We start from the raw sequence: 15253 nt of genomic DNA on the forward strand, positions 1-15253 counted from the left end.
GATGTTGGCAGCGCAAATCGGTGTCAAATTTCTTCTGCGTGACTGCAGACATTAAAAATGGCTTCAAATGAAACCACCAGACGAATGTCGCTGGTCTGTTAATATTACATAACAGTGTTTAAACATACGGTACATCAGTGGTTTTCAAACTTTCTGTGTCCAAGGCACCACCAAAGGGCCAGCCAAAATCTCAAGGAACACCTGTGTGCAAATGAGCCTCCAGTATATAACACGTTATCTAATCACTCTGTGCTTGCTTATTTTTATCTGCTAATGCAAACAAAAATTTGACAAACATACCCTGAAGGTTTTTAAAGGATTTTTAGGGTATAGAATTAGTGTCCGTCTTGGGAAACTAATGTGCACAACATACTGATGCAGTAAATGTGTTACTTGTTGCACAGTTCTATATTGTAACATTAACATATGGTTGTAACAACAACCCCAGCAATCAAACAGCACACCTGGACTTGCATCAGGGCACACCATTTGTGAAGCACTGGAGTCGATGCCTGGAAGATAAAATGACCAGGAGCAGAATGTTAATCGGCAAATGTATGGCTTTTTTAAACAAAACTTTATATTCTGAATGCAAAATCATTCAAAGTCGAGACTGAGAGAAGAGGAGAAGACAAACGTCCAGTTTGACTCATCCAGCATTGATCTTCAACATGGGGCGGCTTCAATTTATTAATTATTTTATTTTTTCACTCAGACCCCCTGACTGTCCTCCTTTCGCGTGCAACACTATATAATAACCATTGGGTGTCATGGTTGTACAATGAAGGTGATGAATTATAAGGATAATAGTGTAATCAAAAGACACTGTGGCAGCTGCTGAGAGAGGAGGGAGGGCTGCTGGAGGCAGGGAGGTATAAAAGAGACAGTGAAGGAGTATGTGGAAGCAGAGTGAAGAACAGAGGAGGAGGAGAGAAATGTGAGGGAGTAATACAAGTAAAGAAAAAATAGGAGAAAAAAGAGGACAATCCTACTCAAAACTCTGAAACAGGATAGTTCATTCATCAAGAAGGTAAGACAGAAAGAGAATATTAAATATCTGCTAACCAGGTCCTTTAATTATGTAGGCAGATGAATAGCACAATCTAAATGCAATTTATTATGCAATTGATTACACATGTAATCAGGAAAAAGTAATCTGATTTAGTCGTTTGACTTTAAATAAGTTACAGCTAGTTTAAATTTCAGAGACTGTTATTTGTAATTTGAATGATTATCTACAATTCATTAGTCATTTCTTGCATGTCTGTTTAAAGCTTTTATTGTAATTACTGCAGTCTCATCTATGGCATGTAACACATCCTAAAGAACTCTTGCACTAATTATTTTATCGATATCTTTTCTGTTCCTTAAACTTGAAAGCAAATGTGAGAAATTAGTCCATTAGATACAATTTTATCAGTGTTTTTTCTTTCTCTCTTGCACTTAAATGCAAACCTTGTGTGTGGAGGGGTGTTTGGATTGTGTAGCCAGCCTTTCGTCAGTGGATGCAGAAATGTTTGAGTACTCCAGTGACAAATGGTGATGACTAACACAGATGTGTAATCTGAGTGGGGGGCTCTTTCCACTCACATTTTTTCACCCTAAAAGTGGAAGGAATTTATTCTGAAAGAAACAGTCTTGTTCTGGATATGAACTCGTTTTATTTATTTTTGTAAACTTGAATATTAAAACTCAATTTTAGTATATTTTCATACATATAACTGTCTGATTGGCTCATCTCCCCACCAGGGAGGCTCTGCTGCTTGGACTCTAGTTCCTGGTGTGAAACGCACGTTAGGAGAGGTGAAAGTTCGAGGGTCGGACATTGCGGCAGTGTGTGAGAATGTCGGTGTGGCCACTTCTTTTTACCCTGGGAATCACCACAGCCAATGTTGCAGGAGTTGCAGCTCAAGGTGGGTCAAGCACAAATATCCTGCTAGTTATTGACACATATGTACTGAAAAACACAGCACCCTACCTGCAAATGTACATGCATTTTAAGTAACAGTCAGATGGGAACACTTACCAATGTATACACAACATGGACACACGGTAAAAAAATGGGAGGCACATTTGCACACCTTTCCACCATTACCACTCTACAGACAAATGAAAATGAAAAGTGTATAACGTGTGGCCTGCAACTGAAAATATGTTCCTATTTGTGGATTTATACACAAACTAAACTTGATTGGTTGTTGGCAGTCATGTTTTCTGGATCAGTATATTCCCATACAGTAATTTTCCGTGACCGTTTCCTCAATCACTGTCAAGACCGGACAGTTGTCTAACGCAGTAAGTCGGTGTTAGACAGCTTCAGCTGAATTACTGCTTGCAGATGTTACAGAAACACACAGCTGCACTCAAATGTAGTTATGTGAGTGCAGTGAAAACAAATTTTCCTTCTAAAACTATTTGGTTACTTATAATGATAATTTATATATTTAATTGTTTGACTTCATGTTCGAGATGAATACAACTCACTAACTTTGGAGCAGTGACAATTGAAGTACGTTGTCAGATATTAATGTAGTGCATGGTATAATAATTGTGAGATACAGCCATGAAATATGTCTAGATGTTTGGATTTTTCTCATGTAGGATCATGGAGAAGAGACAACAGAGAGTCAAGCCCCTCTGTGTACAACTCTGATGGTAAGTCCTTTATTCTCTGATGGTTTGAGTCAAATTCCTAATGTGATAATGACAGTATATTGAACACAGCTAGTATGAGCTTGTATTCAGGCAATGTTTGTTGTTGTACTTTGTGTCCAGACAACTTTGAGTGGACCACGTGGTTTAATGTTGATCACCCCGGAGGACGTGGAGACTACGAGCAGCTGGACGCTATCCGCTTCTACTACCGTGCTCGGGTGTGTGAGAATCCCCGAGCAATCGAAGCCAGAACCACTGAATGGGTCTCAGCTCGTGAAACTGGGGAGAAGGTCCATGCGGACCCCACTGTGGGCTTCTGGTGCCTGAATGAGGAGCAGGGTCCTGATCGCAACTGCTCCAACTACGCAGTCCGCTTCCTCTGTCCCAAAGGTTCAATCTTGTAACATCTTTATTATTCATTAAGTCGAAGCCATAAACTCTTCTGACTTTGTTGGTGACTCGCATACAAATAACAGAGGACCTCTTTGATGATCAGTCTTTTCTGGTGATTATTTGACTGTCACTTGCACTTTTTTTCCCAACAGAATCCAGTGTGAACAGCCAGGGCACCTGGGGTCCGTGGTCAGACTGGAGCCAATGCCCCGCCCTCTGTGGTCAGGTGGGGGTCCAAGTGCGCTCCAGAACATGCAAATCTCACTCTCTACCTTGCAGTGGGCCTAAATTGGAAGGGAAAGCATGCAATGGACCAGAGTGCCCGAAAATAGGTGAGCTACATCTGGCAGACAGATTATTCTCCTGCAATTCAGATTTGGGAGACCCAGTGTTCACAAAATGGCTAACCTTGTTCAATTCTACTCTTAAGATTGTTCCCTGCAGTGTGCGATGGGGAGGGTGAATGCTGAGTGTGATGCATGCATGTGTGAAGAACACATCCTGCTGGGTTCTGTTCGTGGTGCTGGTGGTCTCACCGCTGAAGGGGCTACCATCCTTCGTTCTGACAAACTGCTTACCCTCACTGACCACAACGGACATTTCCGCATCCCCGGTATCTGCCCTGATGGCAACACCACCCTGACAGTGAGCCTGCAGGGTCACGCCGCCCTCAACGTTGATGTTCCCCACAGTTCTGAACGCACTTCTGTCCTCAGTGTCCAGCTGAAAAGAGCAGGTGCAGTGAATGTCTGTGGTGTTGCAGTTCTTGTTAACTTTTGTAACCAAAAAAATTCATTTTGAGCTTTGTTAAGCATCTAAGGAAACTAAAAGTTAAGGTGTGTTTTATCTCTTATTTTCAGAGAAGCTTCACGTGTTGAGCAGCCCTGAGAGTAAGGTCAGGAGGGAGGGACAAACTGCTGCCTTCTGCTGCAAAGTGTCAGGAACACCACAACCAGACAAGTATCAATGGTAGGACTCTTAATAGTGGAACTACAGCCTACAAATGTTGATGAGTCACATAGATGCATCTAATAATTAAATAGCATGGAATATTTACCTACTTTGCTTCTCTTTTCTTCTGTGTGAACCAACAGGTTTCATAACGACAGTCTCCTGGAAAAGCAGTCCGACAGCACCTTGGTCCTGAAAGATCTGCGACTTGAGCACAATGGAGAGTACCACTGCAGAGCAAGTGGTCCATCTGGGGCTATTAAAACCAAACCAGCTACACTGAAAGTCTTAGGTGTGTTCTCAGTAAATAGATAAACATATTAGATACACAGGATTATAAATGAACAGACTTTGTGAGCATTGAGTAGAGTAATGTATGGTAATGTCATTGGGTACATTGATGTATTTGAGTCCTAGTGATTTGGACTTGAGTCGACTGAAGTCACTGTTCTGATGACCCAGACAGGAAATAAATGACTCGACTAGGACTTTTAAATTAAAGATGTGTGCCTCGACTTGTGACATGATGACTCGCATGACTTGTCTTGGGACTTGGGAACTTGCCTCAACTAACCTTAACCTTGACTGAATGACCTGAGTCATGTCTGTGGGGTACATATTGTGTTATACTTCAGAAAGATGGCAGTATGATCAAACTCAATCAACATTTTTTATCTCATGTCTTACACAGGTAGAAATGAACATTCGTGTAATCCAAAGCCTGAATCCCACCTCATCCGTCTACCACATGATTGCTACCAAAACAGCACTGACTCCTTTTACTACAATGTTGGAAAATGCCCCTCAAGTACATGTACTGGAAAGCTGGACAATGGCATCAGGTGCAAAGACAAAGTGACTTACTGCTGTGGTGTGCAAAAGATGGAGGAGAGGCAGCTAACATGCCAGGGCTACCAGCTGCCTACCAAGGTGGTGACAGAGTGTGGCTGTCAGAAATGTGTCGACACCAAGACCATTGTGTATGGTAGGGCCATTGCTGCAGACAATGGGGAACCAATGAGGTTTGGCCATATCTTCATGAATGGAGTCAGAATCAGCCGCACAGGCTACAAAGGTACATTCTCTGTCCAGGTTCCTCCAGACACAGAGAGGCTAGTCCTGACTTTTGTGGACAACATGCAGAAATTTGTCAACACCACAAAGGTACTTCCATTCAACACAAAAGGAGGGTCCGTTTACCATGAGATCAAACTTCTAAGAAAGAAAGCTCCCGTGACCATCAGCTCTACTGAACTCAACACTCTGGAGCTTGGAGAGGTGGAGGGTCAAGAGGCAATGGTTCAAATCCAGATTCCACCCAATTCCTTCTATACAGAGAGAGGAGAAGTCTTCATGGGTAATGTAAATGCTAGCGTAACGTTCCTCGATCCTAGAGATGTATCCACAGCTGCTGCAGCTCAAAGCGATCTCAACTTTGTAGGAGATGAGGGAGATACCCTGCCGCTGAGAACCTACGGGATGTTCTCAGTTGACTTTAGGGGTGAGGAAAACAATGAGCCTCTGAACGCAGGTGAAGTGAAGGTGTTCCTGGACTCTGCCCAGGTGAAGATGTCTGAGCACCTTAATACCATGAAGCTTTGGTCGCTGAACCCTGATACTGGCTTGTGGGAGGAAGAAGGAAGTCTGCTGGTGGAGAAGAAAAGAAGAGGAAAAAGGGAGGAGAGAACCTTTCTGATTGGAAACATGGAGATCAGAGAAAGACGTCTATTTAACTTGGACGTCCCAGAGAACCGCAGATGTTACGTGAAAGTGAGGGCCTTCCGCAGTGAACGCTTCATGCCCAGTGAGCAGGTGGAGGGAGTTGTTGTGAGTCTTATAAACATGGAGCCCACAGCTGGCTACTCCTCTAACCCACGTGCCTGGGGCCGTTTTGATAGTGTCGTCACCGGCGCCAATGGTGCCTGTCTTCCTGCCTTCTGCGATGAACAAAAAGCTGATGCCTACTCTGCATATGTCATGGCCAACCTTGGAGGAGAGGAGCTGGAGGCTGTCCCTTCTTCTCCCAAACTCAACCCCAACCTCATTGGAGTGCCTCAGCCTTACCTGAACAAGCTGAACTACAGGCGGACTGACCACGAGGACCCCAGAGTGAAGAAGACTGCATTCAGCATCAATGTGGCAAAACCAAGTGCCAACACAGCAGAGGAAGGCAATGGACCCGTGTACACATTTGAGAACTTGAAAGAATGTGAGGAGGCCCCGTTTAGTGCGTCACACTTCCGCTTTTCAAGAGTAGAAGGAGACCGCTACGATTACAACACAGTGCCGTTCAATGAAGATGACCCAATGAGCTGGACGGAGGACTACCTGAGCTGGTGGCCCAAGCCCATGGAATACCGGGCCTGCTACATTAAAGTCAAAGTCAACAGCCCACATGAGATCAATGTGCGGTCCCGCAACATGGGTGGCACCCACCCGAAGACAGTAGGCCAGCTGTATGGGCTCCGAGACACTAGGAGCATCCGTGACATGGACCAGGCAGCCGTCTCAGCTGTGTGCCTCGAATTCAAGTGCAGTGGGATGCTGTATGATCAAGAACGCGTAGATCGTACCCTTGTGAAAGTGATTCCACAAGGAAGCTGCAAGAGAGATCAAGTCAACACAATGCTTCAGGAGTATCTCGTCAACCACCTACCTCTAGCAGTCAACAATGACACCAATGAGTTCACCATGCTCGCACCTCTTGACCCTCTTGGCCATAACTACGGAATTTATACAGTGACAGACCAAGATCCCCGCACAGCCAAAGAGATTGCACTCGGACGATGCTTTGATGGCACTTCTGACGGTACATCTCGTGTCATGAAGAGCAACGAGGGCATTGCACTGACGTTCACCTGTGGAGATCGTGAGGTGACACGCCAGAGTGTCTTCCAGGCCCTGCAGAACCCTCAAGGTCAGACACTAACGAGTGTGGTGAGAGGGGAAGGGAGACAGAACCGACGACGCCAGAGGGCCAATGGGCCACGCAGCAGTCGTAAGCGTAGCACCAGGAATCCTACAGGAAGACGTGCTGTCGCCATAAGTTAAACACTGAATGTCACAGCTTCAGAATTAACCTTGTGTTTTGATACAAACATTTTATATATTGACTTTTTCAAATTATTTGAATATGTAACTAAACAATGCTAGGCCAATTTCTTGCAGTTTCTTCCCGAGGAATATTTTCAAGGATTTTCTGTCTTACTTTACATTTTCGTACTGTGGTAAATATTTACTTGAAACTGTAAATAGAGTATTTATTACACATGCCTTAAAAATAAGTAATCAGTGATCTGGGTGCTGTGTTGTCAAATTAAAGTCTCTATCACTGATGTTGTAAACAGGAACAGAAACACAACATGTACTTTTGACCAGTGATTTATTAAATTAGATGCTTATAAAACACTGCAGATGCTGTATCTTCCACATTGTATGTATCCAATTGTCCATGTAAAATTGAAACTGGTCAATTGCTAGAAAAGAAAAGGAGAAACAGCCCCTTTCAACTAACTGTAGCCAATATGAAGACATGGTGGGGTGAAGCCCATAAGCCCCCGCTCCTCATCACACTTGATACAAGCCTGCAGAAGCAATGATTAGGAGACCAGTCGTAGCAAGTCAGTCCACTTGCCTGATCCATACTTTTTCAGCATTAGTAGAAATCAAATTAGTAAATTACATGTTTTGTCATGCACAAAAAATACCTATAAGCACTCTTTGCTCCATATTTTCAAGGATATTCCAGAGATGTATCAAGAGAATGGCTGTGAGGTTTTAAAGTCACAATTATTATACTTGTCTATCCCTTTTACCTTAACAGTGAATGTCATGTGCTCTCTGTAAAATTACAACTACTACTTACATGTTGCGTCAGTCTTAAATCACCCACAATGCAACCTTTCTAGAGATAAAGATGAATAATGTACTGAATAATTGTTCTGAATTTGGCAACCAACTTATAGATACTATATACTTTCCTGTAAGAGAACCATCCACAGGTCAGCGATACCTATAATATATACATGACATTCTGGTTATAGAATTTGCATAGAAGCTTTTGTTTCTATGTCACTACTCTTATAACTGCAATACTGTATCTGCCATTTTGACAGGAGCAACATTTAATAAAAAATGAGCCCACAAAACTCAGATGACAGCAGTTACAATGTTTTCTCCATTGAAGCTGGGTCAACCAACAGATACTACATGATTATTTGTGTGTGAGTCGAGGCTGAATGAGACGGAGAAAAGGCAATTCCATATGTATGAACATAAAGAGATGGTGAAACCGGATGCTCCCTGGTATAGTCCCTCTGGTCATTGAAGCAAAATGAAGGGGGCAACACATAGTTCAGATTTTCCAGGATGGCACTGGACAGCATGAGAAGGTACAGCTGCATTTCTGAGGGTTGAGAGGAGGAAAGGGCAGTTGCGATGGAGCCAGTGTCACATGAAGTCCTCATAGTCTTGGGCGTAGCCACCATCAAACGCTGCATAGTCAAGGTCATCTCTCATCTGTGCTTTCAAACCGCCTCCAGGTACAACCCCTTTCTTCTTCTTCTTTCCTTTGTTTTGCTGTAAGTGCAAACAAAGATACTTTAAAAAAAAGGTACCCTATATATATCTATACATTTACAGCAACCGGTTTGATTTCTACGTCAGAGCATACATTGGGTGACTGGGCTAGGTAAACAGCACCCCCTTCTGAATACAGACCAGAACTCATCTGTGAATTAAATACAAGCATGTGGTCACTTACTTTTTCTTGTTTCTGTTTTTCACTAAGTAGGACTGAAAGGGAATTACTGACTTTCTTCAAGTCCTCTACTTCCACTGTAAGAGAAGAAGAAAAACAGTTGATGGTCAAGCTCTGATAGAAATTTAAGGAACCGATATATTGATTAAGTGTAAACCAATGTTGATCATTTAAGAAGATTGTAAAAGATACTGGGCTTACATGAAATACAGAGTTCCCGAAACAATGAATCCAAGAAACTTGAATAATGCACAGATTTTTCAAACTGGGAAAACTTTTCTTTCAGCAATTTTTCAAACTCTGCGAAGTCTTCTTTGGAAGATGGACACATGGCATCGATCCCAGTGACACTGTTTGAAGTGCTGCTGACACCTGAAGAAATAGGAAAAAAAAAAAAGGTCATGTTTCTTCAAGGAAAAAACAAGGTCACAGATGCAAAGCCCTACTTTTATATTTGACCTCCAGTGTGTCACTAGTGTTCATACCAATGATCCAACTCAAGGGTGTAAAGCTGGGATGAATTTTGAGGGTGCTAACATGACATGACAGCAATAAAGAAAAGCTAAACTGGATTTGTTGCAATTTAGAAACAGTGTTACTTAGTTGGTCCAGCAGAGAGCACTAGCAAGCTGGTTTTTCAATTGTTAAATGTCAAATTAAATATGTATCTGTCACTATCCTTCATAAACAAATATAAAGGGATCCATATCACAATTTTTTATGTTTAAAACAATTACTATACTTTGATATATCACTGGCAGATATTTTTGAAATCCTGAGAATATGTATATATTAAATATCCTGTATCTATCCATCTATACACAATGTAATGTATATACAGTTTATAGCCATCACTCAGAACATGTTGAAGTTGGTATGGTTTTACAACAACTGGAACAATTTATTCAAATGAAAATGCCACAAAATTGAGCATTTTTCTCGAAGTATACAGCAATTACAAAAACTATTCAGAGTAAAATAAATTTTGTTAAACATCAGAAACAGTTCATTTTCAAATCATTGCTTTGTTCAAGCATATTTAAACATGACTAAACACAACCTACATTTTAGTGACTAGTCTTGACACCACTCAGGAGAGACAGTGTGAGAAAATAGTGGCGAGGGTTCAGGAATGCTGACTGGTTAAGATGGCTACAAAGAGAATATAGTAGGTAAAACAAATGGCCTGTAATCACGAACAAAAGCATATACTGTTTTGTGGAGGTTTTCTGAAGGTCCAAAACACACAGCGTCAGACACTGAATTCATGACGCGTCTAAACACAAGCTTATGAACATACTAGCGTTTCTGTTTATCATGAGTTGCTGTAAGTTGCACCTACAGTATTAACAACAGGTGTGTTATGGTGGAAAGTAGAAGAAACCACGGGAGCAATCAAGCAAAGAGTGCATTGAATGCAGTAGTTGTACAGTTTCTTTTTTACAAAAAGGGAAGTGGTGTGTATTTTGGAAAACCAGGTTTTTGCTGGACAAAAAGCAATGTGGAGCTTTCACATTTGATATTTTTTGTCTGAAGTGTAATTCTGACTTACCAAAAGCATCTTTCGCTAGCTCCAAGTCTGCATCTTCCTGTAATTTCTTCACTCTTAACTTCTCTGCTTGTTGTTCTTCTGGCGTAAGCTCCTCTTGCTGTAATAACAGAGTTAAACATTATTGAAGAAGGCAAAGAGGACAACAGTTGTGTACATTATATAGAAACTATTTAAGTCATAAGGGGGAAAAAGAAACACTCACTTTTTCCTCCATCGCTTTCTTCTGCTCCTCCTGTTTTTTCTTTAGCCGGTTCTCTTTCTCTTTGATCTTCTCCATTAACTTTTTCTTATCAGAAACCTTTCCATCTGAAAATTAAAATAATGGAATAAATAAGAAATGCAGATAAAGCAGGCAACTTTGCCACTGATTAACATACAATACAACGGGTTAACATATTTACTGTTTCATCAGAACGTACCCGATTTTGTCATCTCTCTTTTTTTCTCCTCATCTTCATCCTCATCATCCCAATTGTCCTAAGAATTTAAAAAGATGGGATAGTTGTCATTTTATTATAGAGGCTACACAGGCAAACTGTAAAAAAACACTTATTGAGAGTGAGACATGTCAATTAATGTTCACAAACATTAACTGTATGTAACTCACAAAAACACTTTCACAAATAAGATGCATTGCAAAAAATTACCCATATACACCCATGACTTTACAAACACAAACATGTATCTAATATATCAACACACTTTCCAAATTAGAGCACTACGATTAAAAATCTGACCTAATTCTAATGATGAGGTGTCCAGACGGGTTGACAGCCTCAATAAATGCAACTAAACAACAGGAACAATCAATATCCAAAAGTATGCATGGCTAGTCCATCCACATCTTGATACTAAAGATGGGCAATATTTCAATATAATTTCTATTCTATATCTAATCTATTAATTTCACTTGTGAAATTTACATAAAATCTGATTATAAGGATGTGATTTCATTGTTTTATACATGTTTAATGTCCATTGAATAAATCTTAGTAATCTGTCTTTTAAAACTAACAAAATGTGATATTAACTTTGTTTGAATTCAATTAATTTTGTCTGGTGTAATATTTAAAAGGGGGACAATGCTGAGAAAGATCTGATTATAGTGTTAGATTGTATATCATCAATATTGTGATATCTCTATCAATCTATCACGAAATACACACTACTCATAATTAATTCTGGATATTGGGATGTGTGTGCATATATGCATGTATATACAATAAAAGTCAAATGAAATGTGTCTCATTGGTGTATGCACTTCAATATAATCCACATTAAACATCCACATTGTTAAAAATTTAAATCCCATCATGTACCTAAATTTATTAACCTGAATTAATAATCTCAGTCTGCTAAATTCAAGCTTCACAAAATAATGAAACTTTACACACACATTTCTTGATGAGCTTTGACAGGCAAGCTACTTTATAACTCAATACCATCCACTTTATTATATTATAAATGTGTTCATTTTGAACAGTAGTTCGGTGCATTAGCACATGCTTTGTCACTGACATTTCCCCCTCTTGCTGAATAAGACCATGGTTTGTACCACAGAGGACCTGAAATCATCAGTTTCCTTAGTCCGGCCACCATATGTGACAGAAAACGGAACAATTGGAAAGGCCTTTACCAGCATTTTCGCTGGGTCAATTATCTGAGGTTTCTGGACAGCAACCATTTCAACATTCAGTCAATAACCACCTGTATGTCGGTACCAACTGAGCATCAGGTTCCTACTACACGCCTGTTGTGAAATCGGAAAGTTCTCGGCCTTGTTCTTGGCTGAGTCGAGTCATCAGTCCAGATGATGATTTCATCCGATTGTGGCTAAAGTTGGTTAGCAGGCTAGCGATGCCTCATGTTGAACGTAACCCAATCTATGAGAATCCGGGACAGGACACAAATGCTAATCTCCGACAATCATTTAATGCAGCCAAATTCGGCCACTGATGGGATAACAGTCTACATCAACCACACATGAGCCCGGTACTCCAGACCACTAAAGTTAACGACGCAATCGTCGAGGTTACCCAACATTAAAGCGTATATTTCAGACGCAATCTGCTATGGGAGCTAGCGAGTTTGCTAGCTAGCTTAAGTGGCCCGGTTAGACGTTAGCTTCGAGGTACGTTATCCAAGTTTAGCCCAGCTGTCTGGGAATTAACATCGCCAACTGTCAGCTTACACATAAAAAAAAACGAACAACAACAGCGTCCAGACATTACGTTTATTTCGCTGACAAGTTAACATTCACATGGACACCGGTGCGTTACGACAGCTGAAAGCCGAGCAGTTAGTAGCCGAAGGTTAGCTGGCTGAATTAGAGTAAGTGGTTGGAGCCACATGAGTTAGCCGCCAGCTAGCTAGCACAAAGCTAACACAGGCTCTGAGGGCAGGATTGACAGGCAGCCTGTAACCGCGTTGAAGCATGGCACCACGGCGGGGGCGACAAGGCTCCGACCCAACGTTAGCTGGACACGAACACCCTGTTTCAACGCTGACACGACAAACGACGGCTGACTTTGAACCCCTCAGCTCAACACTGAACGAGCGCCGGTCGTGTTAATTTACCTTAACGTCCTCCTCTTCGTCTTCGCCTTCCCATTTGTCCATCGCTGCCGCCTTTTTAATCGGCTCCTCCGGCTCGAAGGTTTCAGCGTCTGTAAAAACGACAACATGAAATGTGTTAGGCCAATCCACATCTAACGACCGAGTTTGTCAATAACGGAGCGTTAGGCTCGTATAAAAAACAAAGACTGTGTCAAGCGAAGGATGTACGGATAGCTATCCTTCCCAACTTAGTTTCTCACCCCAGTCCGCCATGTTGGCTGTGTTGGTTGTGTTTGACAGGCTCCCAGTGAAGTCAGTGCTGCAGCCCGTTGGCCACGTCTAGAAACAGCTCCCACCTTCCGGACGTCACTGTCAGCTTATCTACTGAGGCAACATGACACTGGTGTGGCAGCCAGGGTCTTTTTATTTAATTACATAGTAAACATAAGGAGGATAATATGGCGGAGGTTAAACGTGACACCCCACAGGGCAGAGCAAGCCTCATTTACTGCTCACTTAATGTCTTTTTCATTCAGGATGTTCGCTTTTAGGCCTGTGAGAAAGTCTTAAAATGTCTGAAATTTAATTTACAAAGGCCATAATTCTGGTTATACAAATATTTAAAGGTCCACTGTGTAACAAAGTCTTTGTTTTCGTAAACCTAATTTTAAAAAAATGGCCTTAAAGAGGCATACTTAAAGATTTCCAGAAGCGGCAACTGCAAGTGTATTTTTGGACCTCACTGCTTCCCATAGATCAAGTGTCACCTGTGTGAGCTTTGCCACGCCTCCATAACAACGCCACACGAAAGCCGAAAAGGGAAAGATGTCTTCTGAGACGGTAATTATAACACGTGCTATTTACTGAATAAGAAATGGCTGCTATAAAGTAGCATCATGTACGTATTCATTGTCTAACATTAGGCTAACTTACTCGGCCATTATGACGCGAACCACCTGCTCTCTCTGGCCGACCGACCACTGCTGGGTGAGCGCGTCGCTAACTGCCACCGACACCCAGTGTACATCTTTGGTATTACAGCAAAGCAACATTCATCAGTGGGCCATAGGCTCGTTCATCATTGTGTTACCTCATTCGGCGATAGATGGTGACATAACAGGTATTTATGTACATGAAAATCTTCGAGATTATTACTTTAAAGGACAACGCAATTTCATACTGTCTTACTTTGTTTATATGTGGTGGACCCTGCCACCTTTCTAGCTTTCTGGAAACTTTATTTTCCTCTGAGAACAGCTTGTTTATTCAGTCACGGGAAAAAAAAAAAAATATTTCTGAATTTGTATTATTACATCATTGTAAATTTCTAAGTTTAAATTTCTTCTCCAAAAACTATATAGTGCCCCTTTAAATCTACCACTGAACCTAATACCATCTCTTTACTTGATACTTTCACTTGCCTGTTGTAGTTTGTAGATTAGTATCCTCCTGTAGGCTGGATAACTGTAGTCACTAGGTACTTTGCAAATTGCATGCTGCGTCAGAGCCAAAGCAGTGCATTGTTAAATACATGTATTTTATTATTAATTGGATAAAAAAAAAAAAAAAGAAGATCATAAAAATGCTGAATATCAAATCTGATAATCAACCAGGCCAATAATTGACCGACCCTTATTAAACAGAATATACATATTTGTAAATATATGAACAACTTACTTTACTACTTGGATTTTTGATACTCAAGTACATTTATTGCCCAAATTACTTAAATTACTTTACAAAAAAAACTTTTGATACTTAAGTACATTTAACAAGATATACTTGAAGACTTTTACTATTCGTATGGGTGACTTTCATTTTTACCAATATTTGAATAAAAAAAAATCTTTACTTTTACTCACATTTTTTTTTCTTTACAACACAGCGATAATCACTTTTAAAAAACAAATTCAGACATAAAACCTACCTCTACAGGGGCACATACTGTATACACTACTTACCTTTTTACTTAGCAGTGCTTGAATAAGAAAAAAATTATTTGTCAAAAAATCAGTCTGAATTTTGGTTAAAAATGAAATTGAAAATGTCTGTGAAAGCATTACATTTAAGTGCCTGATACCCTTAGCCATTAAAGTTTTAGATTTTAGTCTAAATGATTAGATGGCAAATAAAAAATTATATGGTAAGTCAAAATGTCTACTAATAATCATAATATATGTTGACTGATACAATGTTCATTGTAATATTAAACTATCACATAATTGTTCAAAAGTCAAAATAAATATTTATAGTCTGTTAATAACGTGGATCAAAGTAGTTCACTATATTTTTTTCTCTTCTATTTTGGAGCTGTATGTCTTCATAGGCTATTATGTCTCAGTCATTTTATATATTACAAACTTTAATTTCATTTGTGAGGTTTTTTA

General features: G+C 40.5%; 2 protein-coding genes across 3 annotated transcripts; one reads left to right on the plus strand and one right to left on the minus strand.

Moving 5' to 3' along the window:
- Positions 1 to 910: 910 nt before the first annotated feature.
- cilp (cartilage intermediate layer protein, nucleotide pyrophosphohydrolase) lies at positions 911 to 8151 on the plus strand. Of its 2 annotated transcripts, none has more exons than XM_084358674.1 (9): positions 911 to 1030; positions 1750 to 1913; positions 2602 to 2655; positions 2776 to 3045; positions 3201 to 3380; positions 3479 to 3784; positions 3909 to 4017; positions 4143 to 4291; positions 4691 to 8151. In XM_084358674.1, the coding sequence occupies exons 2-9, from the start codon at positions 1844 to 1846 to the stop codon at positions 7048 to 7050; spliced, it is 3498 nt and encodes a 1165-aa protein (XP_084214800.1). In that variant the 5' UTR covers positions 911 to 1030; positions 1750 to 1843; the 3' UTR covers positions 7051 to 8151. The 2 variants fall into 2 exon arrangements, with proteins under 2 accessions (XP_084214800.1, XP_084214801.1); XM_084358675.1 differs by having other exon boundaries at positions 915 to 1030; positions 1775 to 1913.
- eif3jb (eukaryotic translation initiation factor 3, subunit Jb) lies at positions 7365 to 13340 on the minus strand. Its single transcript, XM_084358697.1, has 8 exons — positions 13127 to 13340; positions 12888 to 12976; positions 10730 to 10787; positions 10513 to 10616; positions 10311 to 10407; positions 8960 to 9130; positions 8762 to 8835; positions 7365 to 8577 (listed from the first exon to the last, which is right to left on the minus strand). The coding sequence occupies exons 1-8, from the start codon at positions 13137 to 13139 to the stop codon at positions 8449 to 8451; spliced, it is 735 nt and encodes a 244-aa protein (XP_084214823.1). The 5' UTR covers positions 13140 to 13340; the 3' UTR covers positions 7365 to 8448.
- Positions 13341 to 15253: the final 1913 nt, after the last annotated feature.

This window comes from Pagrus pagrus (genome assembly GCF_965226575.1).
Source record: "Pagrus pagrus genome assembly, chromosome: 1".
Lineage (NCBI taxonomy): Eukaryota > Metazoa > Chordata > Actinopteri > Spariformes > Sparidae > Pagrus > Pagrus pagrus.